This window comes from Meleagris gallopavo, chromosome 14 (assembly GCF_000146605.3).
Source record: "Meleagris gallopavo isolate NT-WF06-2002-E0010 breed Aviagen turkey brand Nicholas breeding stock chromosome 14, Turkey_5.1, whole genome shotgun sequence".
Taxonomy (NCBI): domain Eukaryota; kingdom Metazoa; phylum Chordata; class Aves; order Galliformes; family Phasianidae; genus Meleagris; species Meleagris gallopavo.
The window spans coordinates 15,584,429-15,605,746 of NC_015024.2; the positions used below are offsets into that span (position 1 = coordinate 15,584,429).

The 21,318-nt window shown below is 42.6% G+C and overlaps 1 protein-coding gene and 1 long non-coding RNA gene across 11 annotated transcripts in view; one reads left to right on the plus strand and one right to left on the minus strand.

Moving 5' to 3' along the window:
- LOC104913197 overlaps positions 1-8,984 on the plus strand; it is a 55,666-nt gene extending 46,682 nt beyond the window's left edge. For 3 of the 5 annotated variants that reach the window (XR_795199.3, XR_795197.3, XR_002119672.2), the window contains one exon: positions 3,004-8,984. This is a non-coding gene — a long non-coding RNA (uncharacterized LOC104913197). Of the gene's footprint in view, positions 1-1,041 lie in introns of all 5 variants that reach the window. The other 2 variants (XR_795201.3, XR_004161338.1) reach the window with 2 other exon arrangements.
- Positions 8,985-10,774: 1,790 nt separating this feature from the next.
- The window catches only part of FOXP1 (forkhead box P1), a 301,896-nt gene continuing 291,352 nt past the window's right edge, over positions 10,775-21,318 (minus strand). For all 6 annotated transcript variants that reach the window (XM_010718724.2, XM_010718729.3, XM_010718728.3 and 3 more), the window contains 2 exons: positions 18,389-18,555; positions 10,775-12,793 (listed from right to left, as the gene is read on the minus strand). In XM_010718724.2, the coding sequence (XP_010717026.1) occupies positions 12,649-12,793; positions 18,389-18,555 (312 nt within the window). In that variant the 3' untranslated portion in view covers positions 10,775-12,648. The remainder of the gene's footprint in view (positions 12,794-18,388; positions 18,556-21,318) is intronic.

Below are 21,318 nucleotides of genomic sequence, written 5' to 3' on the forward strand. Positions count from 1 at the left end.
ACCTTACCATAAATATGCATGTGTGACATGAGAGCCCGCCGCCTCCTTGGAGAGATGCCATAATTGACAGAACAAAAAAAGTACAACAAAACTTCACATCAGTGGTGGATCAGAAGCACAGAAGTAACCAAAAGGCTAGGAAATTACAGGTTTGCTGACATCCTGCTCAACCTTACCCATTCTTCATTGAAAAGAGATAATAAGTAACTATAGGAGAGCTGTCTTAAGGCTCCATTCATTCCTTCTGCTAGCCCAGCTGAGAGGTGGTATAACGTAACGTGCACTGGCATCTGGCATGTCATTTAATTACACCTTCAGCTTGCTGGGGAAATGTTTGAAGTGTCAAGGTAAGCAAACGATAAAAATATATTTCCCTGCTATAGGAGAGCTCCTGCAATGCAAGCAGAGAGGGCCAGGCCTCCTCCAGCCATTACCCCAGGTCTGTGTGACGAGGTGGTGCAGAGGAGCGTCGTTCCTGAGCCGTAATTACCCCTGGATAAGGCACCATGTGCTGCAGGCAGCCATGTGCCAAATCCCCAGTGGGCACTTGGGAATTTTTCCTCCGCCAACCACTGGTGTAAGGAGAAATCAGCAACACTGGCTCAGGTTAAGCTCAGCTTCATTTCCTCAGCACTGAATGCAGCCCATTCCATTGACAAAAAGGGAAAGTATAGCAAGGGCAGTGAAATGCCAAGAAACAGCCCCTCGGATGGACCCAAGGCCAACCTTGCCACTTTAGACCCAAGACCCAACCAAGCAGAAAGCAGTAATGCTGGACTCATTACCAGTAATCACAGTAAAAGGAATAAATCTCAGTTTTCTCACCGAGCTTGGGGGGTTGGGAGGAAAGGAGAAGAAAGTTCAGCGCAGATATTAGTCACCTTGTTTTGTTCTTGCTAATGGAAATTTCTCAGAAACCAAAATAAAGGGTGTGGTGTAAGAACCTAAAAAGAATAAAATTAGCGAAAACCCACATCCTAACTTTTAAAGCCAGTGCACGACTGCAGGTGTCTGCAGCTGAGCATGGTGTTTCTGTTTCAGCCCATCCGAGTATGAGTCATTTCCATCGAAAGAGGAGGCTGCCTTGATCTGTGTGCGAGCAGCAGCTGTTGGAGCAAACACAAACATGCATGCCAAGGATTGTAAGGATGGAGTTTATCTACTATGTAAACAACCACCTGCTTCAAATGAAAAATTACTCCCTCACCACCTGAATAAGATAAGCATATGATGGGGGGAAACGAAGAGACAGATTTATTATTAATTTGCTGGAACTTTCAAACCAAACATCTCTTTTGCAGTGGAACAGTACGATGCACCAGGAAGCAATGCTCCTTGCCCCAGACCTGCTCAGCAGCATTTATTTTGCCTAAGTGATTTTCCCTTTTTTTTTTTCCTTAAGTCTGCTGGAGATGAAAACACCAACCCAAAGAAGATAATTAAAAGCTAAATGAAACCACATACAGCTGTGCTACTACATAGCTAATGAACATGCAAATATATACATATGACAAGGACATAATGCAGACTGGCTGCCTTGAGTGCTGAGTGCAGATTTCGAAGAGCTGGAAATGCTATTGATTATAGCTGAGCTAAACTTCCTGACTCCAGACATCAAAGATCAGCCTCAATGTAATCATCACACAGCATATGGGAGCGTGGCTGTGAGGCGCTAATGAGTGATGGCTTGGGGACCTGAATGTTTGCACATAGGGTGGAAGACATCCCATTGGCCACCCAGCACTGAGCACCATACAGCCCTGTCTTACTGCCTGTTGAGATTCTGGAACTATGGGTTTGAGCTGGGATACTCACTTTTGCCTTCCCACATCACTTGACAAGGTGCTGGTACATGGCAGGCATGTTCTTGGGTAAGAACATGCAGTAGGTAACACATATAAGGCAATGCTTCTGGGCTCTTGTGAAGCAGTAGGTATGAGCACCTGGACAGGTTCTCCTTGGATGGTTTTCTCCGGCACTGGTGTGAAAGAAGGTCAAATCAGATTTCTCTTATTAGTCAAAAACTAACAACCAATTTATCAGCATCCATTGATTCCTCTGAGCTCACAACCAGAATACAGAATGCCGTTCCCAAGGCAGTTCCCAAGGAGCTCCTTGCACATCAGGGCCCCAGCAAAGAAGAACCTCACAGCCTACCCAGAGATGAGATGAGATATGCACAGAGCAGAGGAGACCTGGTCTTCCCCACCTTCCCCTTGTGCCCCATTCCCCAGCCACACCACGATGGCGATGTTACAGAAACAGACTTGTTCTCCTCCACGATGGCCACAGAAGCAGCACAGAGCCTGAGGGACTTTCTAGAAGCATCACGGAGAGATGGGGCACAGCCCTTGGGGGAAAAGATGGCAGAGACTACGGGACAGAAACCAAACTTGTGCCGAACACAATGCTTAGTGTATAAAAATTAATCAAGTACTACAATGACTTGCTTTATTCATAATACTTAATGGTCATGTAATAGGAGTTTTTATTCTGCAGTTAAAGTTCATAAGTGCAGGTTTTACATGTAGAAAGGTATTATGCTGATAGTTTAATTACACACCTTTCTGCACACCAAAGGAAATGGGTTATGCGGGTTTTGTAATTAAAGAAGGACTTCTGAGGGGAAATGAACTTTGCAGTTAGCAGTGTAGTATTTGATTTTTATCAGGTGTTTTTGTTTTGAGTTTGCCAGCACTCGTTGTGTGGTAAACAGGTGAGAACACCCCGAATGGCACGAGGTGCCAGGGAGAAGCTGTGAGCATGCAGCAGAGTAGCAGTATTTAAGAATAGCATGGGTGAGCACGAGGCACCAGCGTCATGTGTTGGAAGGTGCTCCGGAGCTCTGTCTGTGCAATTCTATACAGTGCAAGTCTGACCAGCATGTCTAGGAAACAGGAGAAAAAAAAAAAAAAGGAAGCACTTAATTAAAACTAAACCCTGGTACTCGCCAAAATAATTGAAAGCTCTACTTCTTATTTTTCGTATTTTTGTTTTCAATAGATATCATGGGCACTGAACACAGTTTTGCCTTCCTACATCCAACAAAGGTAACAAAGCCAAAAATATGATGGATAAGAGTGCATGTTTGCTATTGGAGTACTCAGGGACTACTCACAGCATTTAAGGTAAACATGGGTATGAGCCATTGCTAACTTAGGGCAGCTCTTATCTCCCGTTAATTAATGATGTGCCACCTATGGGGTGTCAGGGAAAGCAGTAGTACCAGGGCTCCTATAGCATAACTTCAGTTCCATATCAAAAAGCATACAAAAAGCATATTTGGGTGTATATACACACATATTTGCAAACTACCAGGAGAAATCCATTTTCAAGCAAAGTAAATGGGCTATAGGGTCCCACAGTGGACCCAGTCAGCTCTGTGTTGAGATCTGTGATACAAACAGCTCTTACCATGCTCAGCACAAATTAAAAAGAACTAAAGAGAATGGTCCAAAAAGAAAATTTAAAATCGACTTTACAAAAACAAATAGAAAAGGACAGGGCCTGAATGACTGTGAGAACGCCCTTTCCTTTTTGGCAAGGTGAATGTTATTGTTTGCCTGTGAAGATGGAGCCCAGGTTGAGGATGCCCATAGCAAGCTCCTTTTGCAGTGCCTCATCGGTCGCTCTTAGCCAGCAGTAACGTCTAAAAGTGCACATCTCCCACACAGAGCCACTGCAATACTCTCAACATCCATTTAATTGGAATGGACACTTGGTAATTACAACAGGAACAGTTGTGTAAAGGGAATATCCAAATATAACTGGACATTTTTCTTTGCATTTCCTTCGCCAACTGTATAAAATTAACGACAGTGAGAGAGAACCGTAACTGTTCTTCTCTTATTAAATTCATACACTTTGGCTCTACTCGTGGTTGTTAACATATTGTTGAAAGAGCTATGACTTCAGCTTTCAACCCTCATCCTGCAGTCAAGCCCTCACTGCACTGTTGTGGATTAAAAATTTTCATTTGCTTAAAAATAGAATGTTACTTATAAAACAACAACAACAAATGTCAACCAAATGCAAAGAGGTATAAATGTGATTGATCAGTGTCAAGTTCAGGTCTTCAGCCACCACAGTGTATAGGACAAGAGCAAACGGCCTCAAACTGTGCCAGGGGAGGATTGGGTTGAATATTAGGAAGAATTTCTTCTCTGAAAGAGTGGTCAGGCACTGAAATGGGAGGTTGAGGAGCCACTGTCCCTGGAGGTGATAAGGCAAGGATAGATGTGGTGCTAAGGGACATGGTTAGTGGGCAATATTGGTAGCAGGGGGGTGGTTGGACTGGATGATCTTAGAGCTCTTTTCCAACCTTAATGGTTCTATGATTCTGTGATTCTGTATCAACTGGTGAGTGGGGATCACAACGCTTTGAGGCTAGGCTGAAGTACCATGTAGGCAACAGGCAGAAGTGGTGCAAATACACACACACATATATACAAAATATATATAGTTTGCATTATGCTTTTTGGGTGTAGACAAATAGCACATCCTTTGCAATCAGCAGCACAAGAGATTCCCTCAGCCCCGGGCTCACTGCTCAGGCTCCCTGGTACAAATCCAGGGAGTGCTGTGCAGTTACAGAGATGCTCTCTGCAGTGCGCATTCCTGCGATCTGCTGAGTCCTCCACCCTTGCAGAAAATGATACTGCTCCAATTTTATTTTTTATTTTTTTAAGTCTAACGAGGGTAATTATAATAGGATTAACAGATTTTTTTTTCCCTCCACAAAGTACAACTGTCTCATATCAGAGAGAGTATTATAGCAGACTTATGACTAGACGAGTTTTTACTGTATATGGAAATGTATTAAAATGAATGTATGGCTCAAACACACACATCGCTCACTGTATTGTTTTGTAGCAGCTACTTCTCCCACAAAGGGCGACCACATGTGAAGAGTGAGATTCCCAGTAAGTATCTGGTAAACATTTGGAAACGAGAGACAAATAGCGCAGTGCAATTGCACCATCGTACTTCAAATACCCACTTGAAAAAAAAAGAAAGAATCCATTCTGCAACGCGCCAAGCCTGGCTCCCAAAACCGGGAGGAATCGCAACGCCGGTAAACTTGCAGAAATATTTTTACAATTTTATTAGAGGTTTTAATTCAGTGCTTTATCTACCTCTGTTAGTCTGCAAAATAGCTTTAAATATTCAAGTGGTAATTAATGAATCTTTTATGTTGCAAATCAAACATTTTCATCTGTGCTGTGGTACAGTGGCAGCGAGAAGGAGGGATTTGGAGTGTAATTGTTTCTCCTGTTCCCCTCGCAGTGCTGAATGCCTTTTTACCCTTTATTATATCATCGGCTTTTGCTTCAGTTCATCAGCGCATTGCCACATCTTATCGGTCGATATTTGCTGTCTGGTTTGTTTTTTTTTTCTCAGTTCAAGATTTCTTACTGTGCCTTTGCCAGAGACATTCCTAAGGAGATGGAAACTCTCTGAATGTGGAATTTTCGCATGAGTGCAAAATAATAAAAAGCATGTGTGTATTAAAAAGGGATCAACTTAATGGGAAATGAGCATTGGGTTACATTAATATTCTATTACAGTAAAAATCATATTTAATAAATTTTCTCCAGATTTTTCAGAATCTTACTGTATTTTTCTAAGTTCTATGCCAATCCAAAGAAACAGTGTATATGATACATTTGATTTATGTTAAGTAAATAACCTGCACAGCCCGTTTTGGGGTTTAAAAAAAAATTAAGTGTAGAAACACACACCAGACTGCAATGTGTGCTTAGTTTCCATGTGCTGGGAGAAATAGTGTTGGTCTTGTGCAGCAGAAAGACTTTATAAACAGTATTCTATTTTATTGATGCTATATGTGGAGTTTTATGTTATGTGGCAAGAGCACGAGAATGAAAACATTGTAATTTATCCTAAACCATAAAATTATACTAGTACTAAAGTAATTACTTCACATATTAAAACACGGTTTCCTTTACTTTCCTTTGTCATCGCGTAAAATTAGGAGCTGGGCGCTGCAGTGGAGCTTTTCTCGCCTTCCCCATCTTGCACAAAGCATTGACACATCTGTGATGGCACACTATATCACCCGACCCTTGTTGTTCTGTGACCCTAATTAATATTATACTGGGTGACATTTATGTATCAGAGCAATAAGCTAAACAGGAAACAATTTATGTCACCTAAAGCTTTTTAACAAATCGATGCAACTATTTGTAATTGCTTGTTTCACAAGATTAAAAGTACTCAGCCTTGATCTTCGCCCACGGTTTTGTGGCCAACATGACCTGTGCTTCCGTTGTAAAATAGGAGTGTTGGTGATCAGCACCTATTTCCATCAAGTAATCCATATTGCTAATATTTCTGGAATTTTAATGTAGTTACAATTTATAGCCGATCAAATGTGGTTACCTAAATTGCTGTTGCTAGTAGACAGTTTAACTGTCTTTATTAATTACAGTATAATTTAATGTTTGAGTACAGGCACTTGTGTTGGTCATTTTTACAGCCAAAGCAGTTATGTGCCTTATGACGAACCATTTTAGCATTTTCAATGGAAATTTGCTAATATGATGAGTGATAAAAATGTCAAACTCTGGTAAATAATGGTTATTGCTTTGGCTGGAATTAATCCTTGAAAGGACGGTTACCTTCAAATTACCATTATTGCTTGAAGAAAAAAAAACAACATTTTTTAGGTTTCTGAGATGCATCAAAAATGGCTGCTGACGGCTTCCAAACAAATGAAGATGCAGTTCCAGCCACAGGGGTGGTGTTTCCATTTCTCTTTTTCCAGATAGAGGAATTCCCTGTTGAGTAAGATTTGAGGAAGGGCTGTTTTGGGTTAAACACTCCACACAATGCTGTTGACTACTTCCAGCCCACGTGCTTTGCAGCTGCCTAATGGAGCTGATAAAATGGGCAGAGAGAGGGCCTCTACCAGGTGTAATGGAAGATGGAGACAAAGAGTTACAGGGTGAGCAGGGACATGTGTATGGCACGAAGGGGATGTCACCAGTCATCAGTGGCAGTACTGGCCACGAAGCACCTGGCAGTTGTCACCACCACCATCATGGCAGTTGGGTGAAGGGCGGAGCTCACCTCCTCTGCAAGGAATTTGAGCAATGACCTGATTAACTCACTATTAAACCAATGTTTAACATCATCACTGGCGCCGCAGCCTGATCACTAGGTTAAAAGGCCTAATTAGAGTTTGTTGTGGTGCAGGGCGCGTCTCTGTGGGAGTGAACAGCACCAACAGTTGGTTGTTCCTTCCATCACTTCTGTGAAACCTGCTGTCCTTTGCCATCACAGCCCAGGTCAGAGGGCATTATGCAGCTCATCAGCAGCTGTACACACAAAGCACAGAGAGCACCATGCTGTGCTGGGCCTCCAGCTCCCATGCTAGGCCACGGCTGTCTTCTGCTCTCCTCACCAGCACAGAAGAAGCCCAGAAAAGCCATGCACTGCCCTCTGCTTCTCTTTGGAAGTGGCCCAGAGATGCATCGCCTCAACGGACCACCGAAGTGCTTTTCAGCTTTGATAGAAAACAGCATTTGATGCTGGGAAAGGTATAGCCACAGAAAGTCAGCAGATGACAGATGCTGGGTTCAACGTGCAGTGGACACACAGTGCAGAGATGATGACCAGGGAAGTGAAACAGAGGAATCATTTGGGATACCTTCAGAGCTCACAGGCTCCCTGGATCCTCTCCTGGTCTGTACAAAGCCAGGGTGACTCCTATGGGGACAAGCAGTCCTCATCCAAGGGGCTGAGATCCTCCCAGGCCATGTTCCTCTACCTGGAGCTGACCCCACCACCCGTGCTTTAGATACACAGAGCGCTCCTGCCAAAATAAACACTCTTCTGCCAGTGACGTAGGAATGTTTTCTTAACTGCAAAAGTGAGACCACTCCCATGTACTAAAACTTCACTAATGATAGAAGAGCAATACGTGACCTAACTCAATTCTATCCTATGCATTTTTCATTAGCAAAATCCACCCGTCAATACAATTTTGAGACACGTTGTAATGAGTGTGCAAGATTTTCCCCCTCCCCCCTCAAAAAAAAAAAAAAAATAGTAGTAGCTATCTGGTATAATTTTATGATAGAATATTTTTATAAAATCATTTGTACTAATTTAAGCATTTATCATTATATGCAAAAAGATTTCTTGATGAGAATATTATAGACGGTGCATGTTTTTGACATTAGCATTTTATTTGGATGACTAATCTTGCAGATGTGAAATTTTAATGAATTATTCATGAAAAAATCTCTCCTCTGAAATTCTGGTTTACTGCTAATGCTAGTTATTAAACATTTTTCTTTATAAAACTTGATGAAGAAAATAAAAGTGTACTTCAAAAAAAAAGAAAAAAAAGATGGGTTTTTCCTCTCAAAGTTTGTCTCAGGTGACAGCGTAACTTGGAACGTTGTTCTCATGGTGGTGTGGACTGAGATCCATCTTGCAGCCCGTTCTGTGTACATACAGTACCTGCCAAGCCCTTTCCGCTGAAGCCAGGAGGAACAGTCCAGTCCAGCTCCCATTAAGGAACTCCCCTTGAGACGATTTGCAAGATTAGGACCCAAACCCTTTTTTCTCACTTTCAGCTTTGAAGTTGAGCCCATCAAGAAAGCAAATACCCCCAGCTGCCCAGGAACCAAATAGGCAAACTCTGATGGACTTGGTTGGATAGCAGATGAGTTCTTCCAAGTGAGCATCCTCCTCACATCCAGCGCTCAAGGCCTCAACAAGCATCCTGTCCAGCCAGGAAACTGGAGCTAAAAGCTTGCAACTCAATGTGGCTGGGGAGGCCCAAGGAATGCGATGGACTGTGCGTGGATGGGCAGGGACAGGGTGAGGGGTGAGCAACTGCTCCACAGGGTCTGCTCTGGGGTTGCTGGGGATGCGACACAGAGCCGGGAGGGAGGAGAAACAAACAAACAAACAAAAACTTAGGACATGGCAACTTGCATTACCAGTGTGAACAACCAGCATTTTTATTGCATTTGAGAATGCTATAATGTCAGTAATTAGTACTGACTACACAACATTTTTTATTGTCTGTATCAACAGACATGGAATGATGGAATTACAGTTGATGTAAGGAATGAGTTTCTTTTATGCCTTATCAAAAGAAAAAAAAAAATATCTTGTTACTGGCAGCACATACACACGAAGCACCATGCTAACAGTCTGGACTGTACCATTTTCATCAAGGCTTATGGGTAGAAGATAGTTTGTTACCTGTTCTGGGTCCGTTAAAATGCAGTCGTGACTGCAAGTTCACCTCGCAAGACTAGAATACTAAATTGCTTCTGAAACATCTAAAAACTCAATCTGAGTTCATTAACCAAAGGTACCAAAGGATTTCAAAAGAGTTTAAACACTTTTTTTTTTCCTATGCTATAATGAACGTGAGAATATTGGCAATCTGAAAACTACAATAGTTCAAAATTATTTTTAAAAACTTTATATATATATATATTTATGTATGTATATATATAAAATATCTAATGATCTGCAATATTTGTAGGATGAGAACCCCTGCCCCGGTCTCTCCCTGAAGTCGGGGCTCCAGAATTGGGGCATTCCAGGAACTCTTGCCGGACTCTTGCGAGTGAGAATCAAAAAAGGTCCTCTTTTGTGGTCACTTACTCTACATAAGCCTTGATTTTTCGTTTCACTTCTAGTCGAATGCAGAAACCTAACAGGTTTTACATTTACAAACTTGGTTTTGTGGACAAGGAAGGCTTTGACTCTCATTCCTGACAGCGATTTACCTGATACATGGTACTACTTTCATAATGTACGCTTTTCTTTGAGAAAAAAAACATGTAACAAATTGTCTTTACATCTTGGCACCTTGTAAAGTTTTTTGTTTGTTTTTATACAAAAAGTTCAATAGTTTGACACTCCCCCGTTATTCATCACTACTTCACTGATAAACTTTGAAAGTGTGACCCTGGAACTCATCATGCAAAATATTTACTGCAGCAGGAGAAAAACTTTTTTTCTTTTTTTCTTTTTTTTCCTTTACTTTCTCTTCTTTTTCTTTTTTTCTTTTTTTTCTTTTTCCTAACAGAAAGCAGAGCTGAGTTTTATAAAAGTAACTGCCAATAAAATTTTTTGTACCAAAGCTTATGAGTGGACAGGAGTGTTCTTTCTTTATGAAAAATGCTGACCGAAAACTAAACAAAACTGAGCAAATTTGCCAAGATCAACCAAAATGAAAGCAGTCATCCTAGCACGATCCCGAAACAGAAGTGGCACACAATCTGTAGAACCAAAGACCAAATCAGTTATTATTATTATTTTTTTTCTTTTCAACCTAGAAATACTATTATGTGGTCCAGTTAAATTGTGGGAGCTTTTCTGTTCTCTTCTGCATTTTATTAAACTGTCTCCTTTATCTGATCTCCAATTCTCTGCAAAAAAACTGCGCCTTTGCTTTCTCAGCTCCCATCCCTGGCGTCCCCAGTAACACTGTTTCCTGGTTTTAGCCTCAAAAGCTCTCCTCCGTTCCTCTTTACAGAATTTCATTTTGGTCACTGTAAAGAATTACAAATAAAAAGTAACAACTTTGGTTCAGACATCTACTTGGCCTTCTAAATGTTCTAGAATAAAGGAGCAGTTTCCCTCTCAGGTTAGCAATAGCCCACAGCTTGTCATTTCCCTCTAAATTCTTCAACCTCCTTTGATCAACAATAAGAGGATATTTGGCTTCACAAGATAAAGCATATAACAGAGAACATAATTTACCTTTGTGTAATATCTTTGGTAATTTTAGGAAAAAAAAAAAAAAGGTACAAAGAAGAATATAAATTAAGCTCTGAAAGGCTTTTTGAAATAATAAAAAAGCTACAGTCCTACATAAATAAATGAGTGACGGAAAAGTGGTTGCAGAACGAAAACGTTTAGGTGTTTGGTGACCAAGGTTTACTGACCTATAGCAACAAATTCTGCATATCATGTTTGCTTTGAAGAGCATTGCCAGTCGTGCCTAACAAGCCCCGGTGCGAATTCTCTCCTATATTTCCCGTTTCCTACGGTGAGGTTTCCATACTGGCTGGTGTAATATTGCATAACAATCGTAACCGCAGTACTGGATTTGCACAGTTGAAATTAACACTTTAGCATTAGTGGGGCTCTGTCCTTATTATCTCCCGTAACAAGTTCAATCTGAAATCTAATTTGTATTCAAACAGATTAATGCCACCAAGCAATCCTGAACTGATGTTTAACCGTGAAACATCGCCACGTACAATAACAATTTAATGAAGTCATCTTTCCAACCACTATTTGCGAATGCAAATGCAAAAAGAAAAAAAAAAAGTCATAATAAATGTATAGGTGCCCATCTCAGTAATCTTAGATATTCCAGAAAGATTTGTTGACCCATTAAAACTCGTGTTAAACAACCGAGAGCCTGCCACTGTACTATCCATCCTCTAATAAAAGTGAATTCTGTTGGTGCTGCATACATTTCTTTGTGCTGTTCCATTTTGTGGCATTTGCTAATATTCACCATTGCTGCCAAAAAAGAAATCTCAAAATAAAAACCAACCCAAAATGACAACAACAAAAAAATACTGCTTTGCGGAATGAATCTGTGTTGCTTCCTACAGTGTTTCTATGTTCATCTGTCATTCATTCTCATTCTTGCAGTACTTCGTTTCTCTCTCTCCGTTGGACAACCCTTCCACATGTATAGTGCAGCATTTGGGACCTTTTCAAAAAACAACAACAAAAATAGAGACACCGAAATGGAATGTTTTCCACAGCTAAAGAAAACATGGTGGCATCTGAAGGAAACTGGAATGAATGACAGAAAAAACTACAAACAATTCAATGACATTCAGCTTCGTATAATAAAAACACCTATTAACATTCATCACAAAGTACAGAAAACGTTGAAGCCTCCGAGAGGCCCTGGGCCCAGATGAGGCCTGAGGTCAGAACTTAAAAATGGTAGAGGAGAAGTGGGGCGGGGGAATAAAAGCAATACATTAAAAAGTTTGGGATAATTTTTTCTTTTAACCCCTCCCCGATAGACACGCTCACACGCACGCACACATATCCACACACGTGCACACACAGGCCTTCCCCATCCCAAATGGAAGCAAAAAAAAAAAAAAAAAAAAAAAGAAACAAACAAACAAACAAAAAAACCCGAAAAACAACAAAATGGAGTAAAGGCAGTGATAATCAACATGCAGTACTGTGCAAATATGTTGTCCATTGGAATCCTTAAAATCTGGGCAAAGACTTGATCTGCAGTTCTGGTGTACATGCTCAGTTTGATGTCCTCAAGTGTCCAAAATTGGCAGGACCTGCAGTCCACAGTTGGCTGCTAAATGTAAGTGAATCAGTTTAGCAAATTTACAACACTGACGTTGACTGTAAGAGAGGAAAATCCCAAGTACCAAACAAGTCCATCCAATGCACAGAGTACAAATTCCTTTTTTCAACAAAAAGTAGAAAAATCAAAAATACTCCCAAATGGGATACTTGATGGCACTAAGAGTTAACATATTTCATAGTTGTCAAAGCGGACTGAGAATCCTCCAGACTGTACAACAATGGAGAGATTTCACAGCTAGGTTTGACGTGTTCTTCCCATCTTCATTCTCAGGATGATGATGTCAGACATACTCATTCTATGTCCTCATTTACAGGTTCGTCTTCATAATCTCTGTCGTGATCGAAATCTGGACTGTGGTTGGCTGTTGTCACTAAGGAGAGCGGGCCTTCATTTTCATCTGGATCTAGCGGTTCTTCTTTGACATGCACGGGGTGCCTGGAAAAACGAAAACACGATCACTCAGCGAGCTGCTCGCTCCAACAAGGCTCTGACTGGGGGGCTGGGCAGGAACGCGGGGCGGCTTGGGCCTTTGGAGCTGCAGGGCACTGAGGAGCAGAGCCTGAATGTGGAGCCGGGCTGTGAAGGCTGCGCTCTGCCGCTCGGCCTCCCAGGGGAAACGCTCCGGGAGGAGCACCTGATGGGCCTTCAGTCTCAGCATCGAGAGAAAGCGCTCTCAGCTGACATGTTAAGTTGATTAATACAATCTTTGGATAAATAAGCGGAATAAGCACCCAAAAAGCAAAGGAGCGGGCTGTCGGCCCGCCAAGCTGGCGGAGGTTGGGCTAATCACTGCACTGTGTGTGCGGCGTCGCTCGTTAACATGCAGAACCTGTGAGACAACTCTCCAGAGGACGACCCCAAGTGAGGTTCTATCATTAATCAACTTCAAGCAAACACAGCAAAGAGACACCATGATACATGCTTTAAACTCCAAATTAATGCATATTTTTACAAACTGTCAATAAGGGAAGAAAAGCCCTGCCAGGAAACACAAACAGAGAGGAAAAGGCTCGCTCAACACAACAATATGATAAGAAAGCACAGTCCTAACGAGAATAATAACACTGTCAGCTGTAAACAAGGCAGAACATGATCCCCGGCTCACGGTGGGCACAAGGATGTACTAAAGAGATGAGATCTGCCAAATTTCTCATTATGGCACAGCACATGAATAACCCGCAGGGGAATGGGGCTTGGTCATTCAAAACGGGTATGATAACAATTGAAAAATGTTGTTCGTAAATCATATTTACAACAAATCCTATACAAATACAAATTACCTTTTCTTTTTTTGTTCGGCAGCTTTTGAAATGTAAAATAGCCATGTGAGTCAATAGTGTCTTGTTGGTGGGACTTTATAGGAAAGTAGGATTTTATTGACATTACCAAGTATTAATAATGCGACACAGCAACGGAGACCCTGTTTGCTTCCTAAATAATTAATGTTGTAGGCAATCCCTTAAAATAAAGTGTTAATGAGTTCAAGTCCCACTCTGTCTCTCATTGAGTTGATATCCACCTCCTAGAGTCCTGTTCTTTTTTTTCCAGGCTAATTTAACCCTTTCACGTCGACTACTTGAAAACATCTGAGTGCAAACACCCCCTGTAAGAACTTTTCCTTCCTTGCACAGCTCTGCCTTAAAATGATTTAAAATAGCTATATTTTATTGTACGCTTTGTGTAGATAGAATGGCAGTACTTTTTGTACTCAGCTGCACTGACAGGCAGGAAGAATAAATCGTGAAACAGGGAAACGTACTCTGCACCTCGCACACAAGCCAAAGGTAACTCTGCCTGTTTCAAGAGACCAGAGAGAACCAGCTGTTTGTCTGTACTGTGCTCAAAGCTCAAAGCACCCTATTTATTTAATTCAGTTGGGGACAGATCTAACTTGCTGACTACACGTATCTCTAATGTGAGATGTGAATGCCTTTCAAGTCCCTGCATATTTCAACTTCTTGAGTGCTGAAAGGGCTAGGTCAATACTTTGGTATTAACTGCACCTTCCTGCCCACCCAACCAAGAGAAGTGTTGCTACTGCATCTGTGCACACATACCTTCTTCCTTCCAGTTTACAAAAACGTACTCTATCACCAGGCCTTGTGCCATTTTCAGAAAAAGAAGGCGAAAAGAAGAGAAGGAAGAGACAATTCCTGGGGGCTAAGAGCAGTAACAGCTACCAGTGCTGCACATACAGCACCTTTCTGGAGTCAGCGCGCTGCTCGCAGTTGCCAAGGCGGACATGTGCTGAGTGTCCCAGCGGCTCATGGCCACACAAACGTGAAACCATGCTGATTAGCTGCAACTAGAAAAACTTCCATTATGAATGGCCTGTGGGGCCCTCGCTCGGGAGAAAAAGTGGAATGAAAAACCGGAGAAATAGGGAAAGAATGGCAATGCGCACAGACTGATGAAGTGAGCGCTACTTGGCCTTTATGGCAGGGATCTCTTCTACTGCTCTCTTAATTTAGGTCACGCTTGCTGCCCTTTGGTATTGATGTTACTGCCAGGCTTATTTTTGCTTTTTAATTATTATTTTTGGAAATGCAGACCAAACATTTTCCAAGGTAAGAGAGAATGCGTTTCGCACAATGGACACAGGGGCCATGTCTTGGTCTCCCATCACAACCTCCCACCTGCTGGGTAGGAACAAATGGGCACCACCAGATATGGCCGGTGCCCGCTGTGCTCACAAGAACCCAAAATTCTGTGAAAGCTCCTTGAAAGGCCTCTGAACCTTTCCAAAGCAAACTCTGACCACCTTCTGGTTTTGTTATGAAAGCAGGTGAAACCGGGTGGTTTTAACTGAGTTTTTCTTTGAGGTTTGGTTCGGTTCCCGTAAGTCAAAAGCAAAACTTAAGGACTGAAAAGCAAAGCGAGCAAAGAACTTATGCTGCTTGACCCTGAGCGAGACAAAGGCAGAGGGGCCCACAAAGCCACGGGGCACGGCCACAATGTCCTCCTCCAGGGCTCACGCGTTGGACAGGCATCAGACAGTGAGCCTGGAAGAATTCCATCCCCCAAATTAAGAGGGTGATCTGGGTAATGCAACCCCCCCGGGAGGGATTTGCATGGAATACAAAAATAATTCATCTCTTTGCATCCTCTGTCAGTTGTAACCACAAAGTGGCATGCGAGGAAGAGACCTGATCGAATCCAGGATTTTGCTCAAATGTTTCAGAGCAACTGACAACATTCAGTTAAAGTAAGCTCAAAGGCAAAGGGAGATTTTCACATCTTTCAAGAATGTCTGAATCTCTATTTACCACCTCCTTACTAGGGGAGGAGAAACTATTACCTCTAAACTACAAAAAAGGTAAATGCTGGGCTAGGGGGAAAAAAAAACAAAAAAACGAAAGGAGGGGAAAGAAAGAAAAATAAAAAAAGAAAGGGTTTTCCATTTCTTTCTGCTATCAGCAGCATTTCAGCCTATTAAGTAGATGCCTAAGACTCCAGAAGGGGTTAACAATAAATAACCTTGCTGAACACTGATTCCCCTTCTTTTCACATCTGAGTAATTCTTTTGTTTGTCCACTCTGGGAACAGAGGAGTTTTTAATAAAGCTGACTGTTGTTTAAAGCCACTGAGTTCTGGTGGTGCACACAGCATGGAGTAGTTTGCTTTGTGGCTACCTTTGGAGCATATCAGGATGAAAGTGTTATGTCCCCAAGCTGTAATTATGCGACTACTTTCTAGTGTTTCAAAAGAAGGGAGAGGGGAAAAAAAACAACCTAGCTGTGGTTCAATGTGTCATAAAAAGGAAACGAATGAGTGGTAATAAGACTTCAGCTAAAGTGTTAGACTTCTTAGCTGTCATGTTAACAAGGTCCTCTAAACCTTACAATAAAGTTTAAAGCTTGATTTATTTTAATATACTGAAATTGTTTAAAAAATCATTTGCATTGGGACAAGGAAATCTGCACCGAGAAAAAAACTGGAAACGTCACTACTGAAGCATGCTCACTGACAGTCAGGGGTTGCACAGCATCTGGAAATGCACTGTTGACTCTGGATTTTATTTACTAAACAGGGCAAACTTAAGGCATTTGAATGGTGTTCTGGCTTTAGATCCCTTCCTAATACTTAGAAACACCATTTTAATGGGCAAGCTCACAGACAGGGATTGGAACATCACCTCGCCACGTTTTACTTAAGCAAAAAGAAATGTTCAGCAGAGAACACATATATTATCAATTCTGAGAAAATGAAAACACTCAGGAAACAATCATTTCCATATTACAACAGAAAATTGGATTTTCTGGTGAATAATGAAAATGAGGCATCCCTCCCCCCCTCCTCCTCTCTCTCCAGTATTTGTTCGGTGCCCCTCACCTTGGTATCAATGTGCTAAGAGATGATTATTAAGTGCAACAAAGGCCACGGCTATGCACATTTCTGGAAAATGTCCTAGCCTGCTTCAACTCGGTTACTTCCCCCCCTCACAGTCTCTTCAAAGACAACGAAACCTTAGGTGAAACAAGAAGTGCACGAACTTCGCTAGCCTTGAACTCACAAAAAATAATTACTTGGATTAACGCAACATCAGAAACATTTGTCCCTGTCTGTTAGGCCAGGAGAAACCCTTGGGAGAAGCCTCATTTCTGGAGAAAACCCATGTCCCTGTGCTCCTCCTCCACTCCGGCCCTGCGTGGTCACGGGCAGAGGATAACAAACTGTGACTCAAAGTGCCTCAAGATGAATCTGCTTCTGATCGACGGGAAGTGTGTCACGTAATGCGACTTTGGGAGAGATAATTAATACTGCACAAACAACCACTGGAAAAAGCTAAACAGATGATTTGAATGTTTTGAAGTAAATGGTAAAAGACAATGTTTAAAATTAATTATTAATTAAAAATGAATGTTGCCATCTTTAAAGATGTTTTTTTTCAAAGCACATTGTGCGCTGATTTGAAATGCTGCGATATCAAAGTACCCAGAGCTTCAGATTCCTCCGTGCCCCCCTCCCCTCTGACAACACATTATGCAGGTGGGAAACTTTTTTGCCATTAAATGCTAATTAGTTTCACAACTAATTACTACAGTGGTATTAGGTTAATGTTTTCTACTTTTTGATTTAGACTTACTTTTGTAAATCCCTTATTCAAATTACTTTGAAGTAAAAGACGACAAATTAGTTCTCTTTTTAATGTGTAATGTGAGCTGTGGCGAGGCAGCCAGTAATTCTGCAGCCCATTCTAACGAACCACCAGCGGGATGGCAGTGGGCTCCTGAGCACGGCTACTCACACAGGTAGTTGAGGTACTTTTTCACATTTGAGAACTACAAGACTTATAAACTCTGGCTCCCTTGCCAGCTGCCAATTATCCGGTATGCAATCTGAGGGGAGGGGGGAATTTACAGCTTTGCAAACTCACTCCATCACCCCATAAATACTGAGCACACCCATAGGGGCATCACACCCTTCCTGCCTTACCCTTTCCTGCGCGAGCTCGCTGCCTTGGTGCCATTCACGTTGAGCAGGGACAGCAATCCCCCATTACTTCATGCGGTTATATATGCACTCATTATACTGCCGTCTGTTGCTATAATGCTCCTATTAATTTTCCTTTTGATATTTTAAGAGCAATCTATAAATCATGCAGACCTTCACGTGTGCCATCATTAATGCTGAGCGAGACTGTTGTGCATCAAGTGTTTGTCAAACCTGCCCAACAGGCCCATTTCCCAGCCAGGCCCCACCGGGCGCTTGCCATGTGCTCCGAAGGGGAGGGAAGCACCAGTCTTTCCTCTGAGAAATGCAGTTGCCTAAGAGGTTTTGCAACCCCACGGTCTGAGGTTTAAAGAAGAGGATTACAAATGAGTTAACAATTTTACAGTCCCATGTGCTTGTCAGACTGGATTGTGCTGATTCCTTTATGTGAAAGTTGGTAAATGGCCCTTTTATGTTCTCATCAGCCAAAGCACATCCCCAGATGGACTTGTGCTGCTCACACCAAGAACCTCCACAGTCACACTCCAGCAGATAAGACAACGCCTCCACTGGCACATGCGGCTCTGCCATACTCACATTGCTTGCATAGGGGAACGTCCTGGACTACTGTCACTCCCATTACTGTTCGTATGCTCCATTGCACCATTAAGCTCTTCCCTCATCACGTTGGCTAGGTTGCCCAGAGTGGGATTTCCCATGGAAGCAGTAGTGTATAGAGGTATACTGTTCTCAGCCATTGAAGCCTGCCAAGGACACAAACAAACGATATGAAGAGCCATGACTAACGTTTTTATACACTGCACAACACGCTCACTTATTCCAAAACATTCTCCACATTTACATTATTCGCAATTACCAGTTTTTTAAATATTGTGCTTTCTGATAGGTATTACACTGATTCCACCAAGGGAAATTTAACATAATTTACATCTGGGTTTATGCATTCATAGCTGCACTGGCCTGTGAGTGGAAATGGAGCTTTCCATTCCCTATTTGGAATTACACCTCCTGGAAAAATAAAATGTGCTTTTCCTATTTTCATTTTACAAAATTATGATTGGGGCTTTGGGTTGGTTCTTTTTTTTTTTCTTTGGTGGCTTAGGTCTGGCTTTTGGCTTTGTTTTTAATGAAGGTTAATGAGGAAAAAAATTAGAACTCGCTCGGCTGCTAACTCCTTCCTACCAGCACAGGCAGGCACACAGCAGGAGGACAACGCTACCAAGCCTGATTTTCTTGTGCAGCCTGCACTGATGTACCTGAGAGCTGAACCAGTCCATGTGAAATTGTCAGTCCTGCCCTGTCACTGGAAAAGTGGGAATCTGATGAATTCTGACAAATCTTCCCCCACTCTTTCTAAGCATCAACCACCCACCTTTCCACCTCACTATTGCAGATGTGACCATTTCACTGAAGTTTTTCACCCTTCTAAAGAAACACCAGACAGAGGCACACTGCAGTTAACTTTCTAAATGGAAATCTTTGTACAAAGAGAATGAACTGTTAAATATTTTCCTTCTGATTCCCACTGCTCTGCCTGCTAATATTTACTGTATGTCAGGATTAGCTCATGTTGGCAGCACAGTCCCATGCCCAGCCAGGCATTGCGGGAGCCCCAAGGAGCCCAGCGCTATGTGGGGCCATGCGTGTGGGGAGGGCAGCAGGCCTTAGGGGTTGTGGTGCTGAGGGAATTCAAAGGACATTTCACCACTTTACCCATCTGAGCCACATCCAGATAACATCATCTGCTGCCTTCTGACAGCGTCAGCACCAGGACCACAGATGCTGGCTCGGCTGTGCTCAACCCATGCTGGGGGGAGGTCAGCTGGCTGCAGAGTCAAAAAATCCATCTGACTGCGGGTCTGAGTGATGCAAACCTGCCCATGGCAGGGGAACTCACACGAACACTCTCCCCACTTAATGCTGACCTCCTCTCGTAATTCATGGGACCAAGCTCCATGCTCACCACCATCCAGGCCAGTAGAGCTCTTCCCATACACAGGGGCTGAGGGATGGCCAGCTCTGCCTGCAGCAACCTTGGGGGCACGGCCCCTTTTATTCCTCCTTATGTTGACCTCTCCATGTGTAGCCCTATGTGTCACACATGATTACAAAAGCTATTCTAACAGGGAGGATTATTTTTATCTTCTTGATTCAACAACCGGCAAACTCATTGTGATGAGGGGATGCAAAGAATGGTTCACATTTCCTGCACTTGGCAAAATAATGACTCAAGTTCTTCACCAACAGTGATAACTTGTAATTGCAGTAAAGCAGTTTCTTGGGGGAGAGGTGGGACATGAGGAGTACATGCTATGATCACAGTGGTGAGGGGGTGGTTTGGGGAGCACAAAAGCTCTCGACAACCTGCTGGGAAAAGGCAGCGCTGGTGAGAGCTGTGTGCCCCTGCCTTGCACAGCCGTGAGAGAAAGCAGATGGAGGAGATGTCAGAGGGGTGGTTCTGCCACCCTGCAGGGAAAGAAAAAAACATATGGGAAGGCGACTGCAGCAGGAGGTCAGTGTGCACTGAGCTCCCATGAGGCAGCTCTGCTCAAGATGCCCTGTACCACAAGCATCCCAGGGGATCCACATTCCCGGTATACCCAGTAGAGAGGCACCCACTGATCTGTTTAAAACCCAAAGGAGGATCTGTCTGAGTGCAACGAATAGCATGATTTCTCACCACTCTTTATTACAGGGGACATGCAAGCAGGAAGAAACCTGGCCCAGGCTCTTCTCTCCATGATTCAAGTTCCTACCACGCTACGTGAGGCCACGGGCACGTGCCTCTGCCAGGGAAGGTGGGGAAGGGAGGCAGTTTGGAGGTTTATCACAGAAGACAAGAACGGATGGAGATGACGACAACGACACGTGTTTGAGAAATAAAACATGAACAGTTCCGTATGATAAGCATATTAATTGAAATTAGTCACATAGTTAACAACGTGAAGAAATGCAGGATCATTTCATTTTTGCCTTTCAGCCTCATGAATGTAAAATGTGCTTGTAATCTTAATACTATTCAAGAGACAAAGCGGTCTTTAAAAATCACACTTCACAAGACTCAAGGGAAAATAAGTTGCTAATGAATGGTATTTACAGTTGCTTCATTTAAACATGCCTTCATTTGCTTTTCAGAAGTTACTGCATAAACTCCGATCGGGAGAAGAAACGCAGAACATCACTTTTCTCCTAATAATCTGCTTCCTGGTTTGGAAAAGAGAAGCCTGCTAATGCTTCTACAGAATGCAGTGGCCCAAGCAAACACCCATGGCCACCAGTGAGCTGCTGGAGAAGTGACCCTCAATGCACACACAACGGGGACACAACCACAGGCTGTGCTGCATCCTGGCTGCATTTCCATGGTATGGATGGGGGTTGGACTGCAGCACAAACACAAGAGCCTGCAAATCCAGGGCACGGTAATGTGTCTGTGCCTCTGGTTCAGTCGGTGAGTCCTGACATTACCTGAGGTTGTTTGAGATGGACTCGAGAATTTGTAGAGAAAA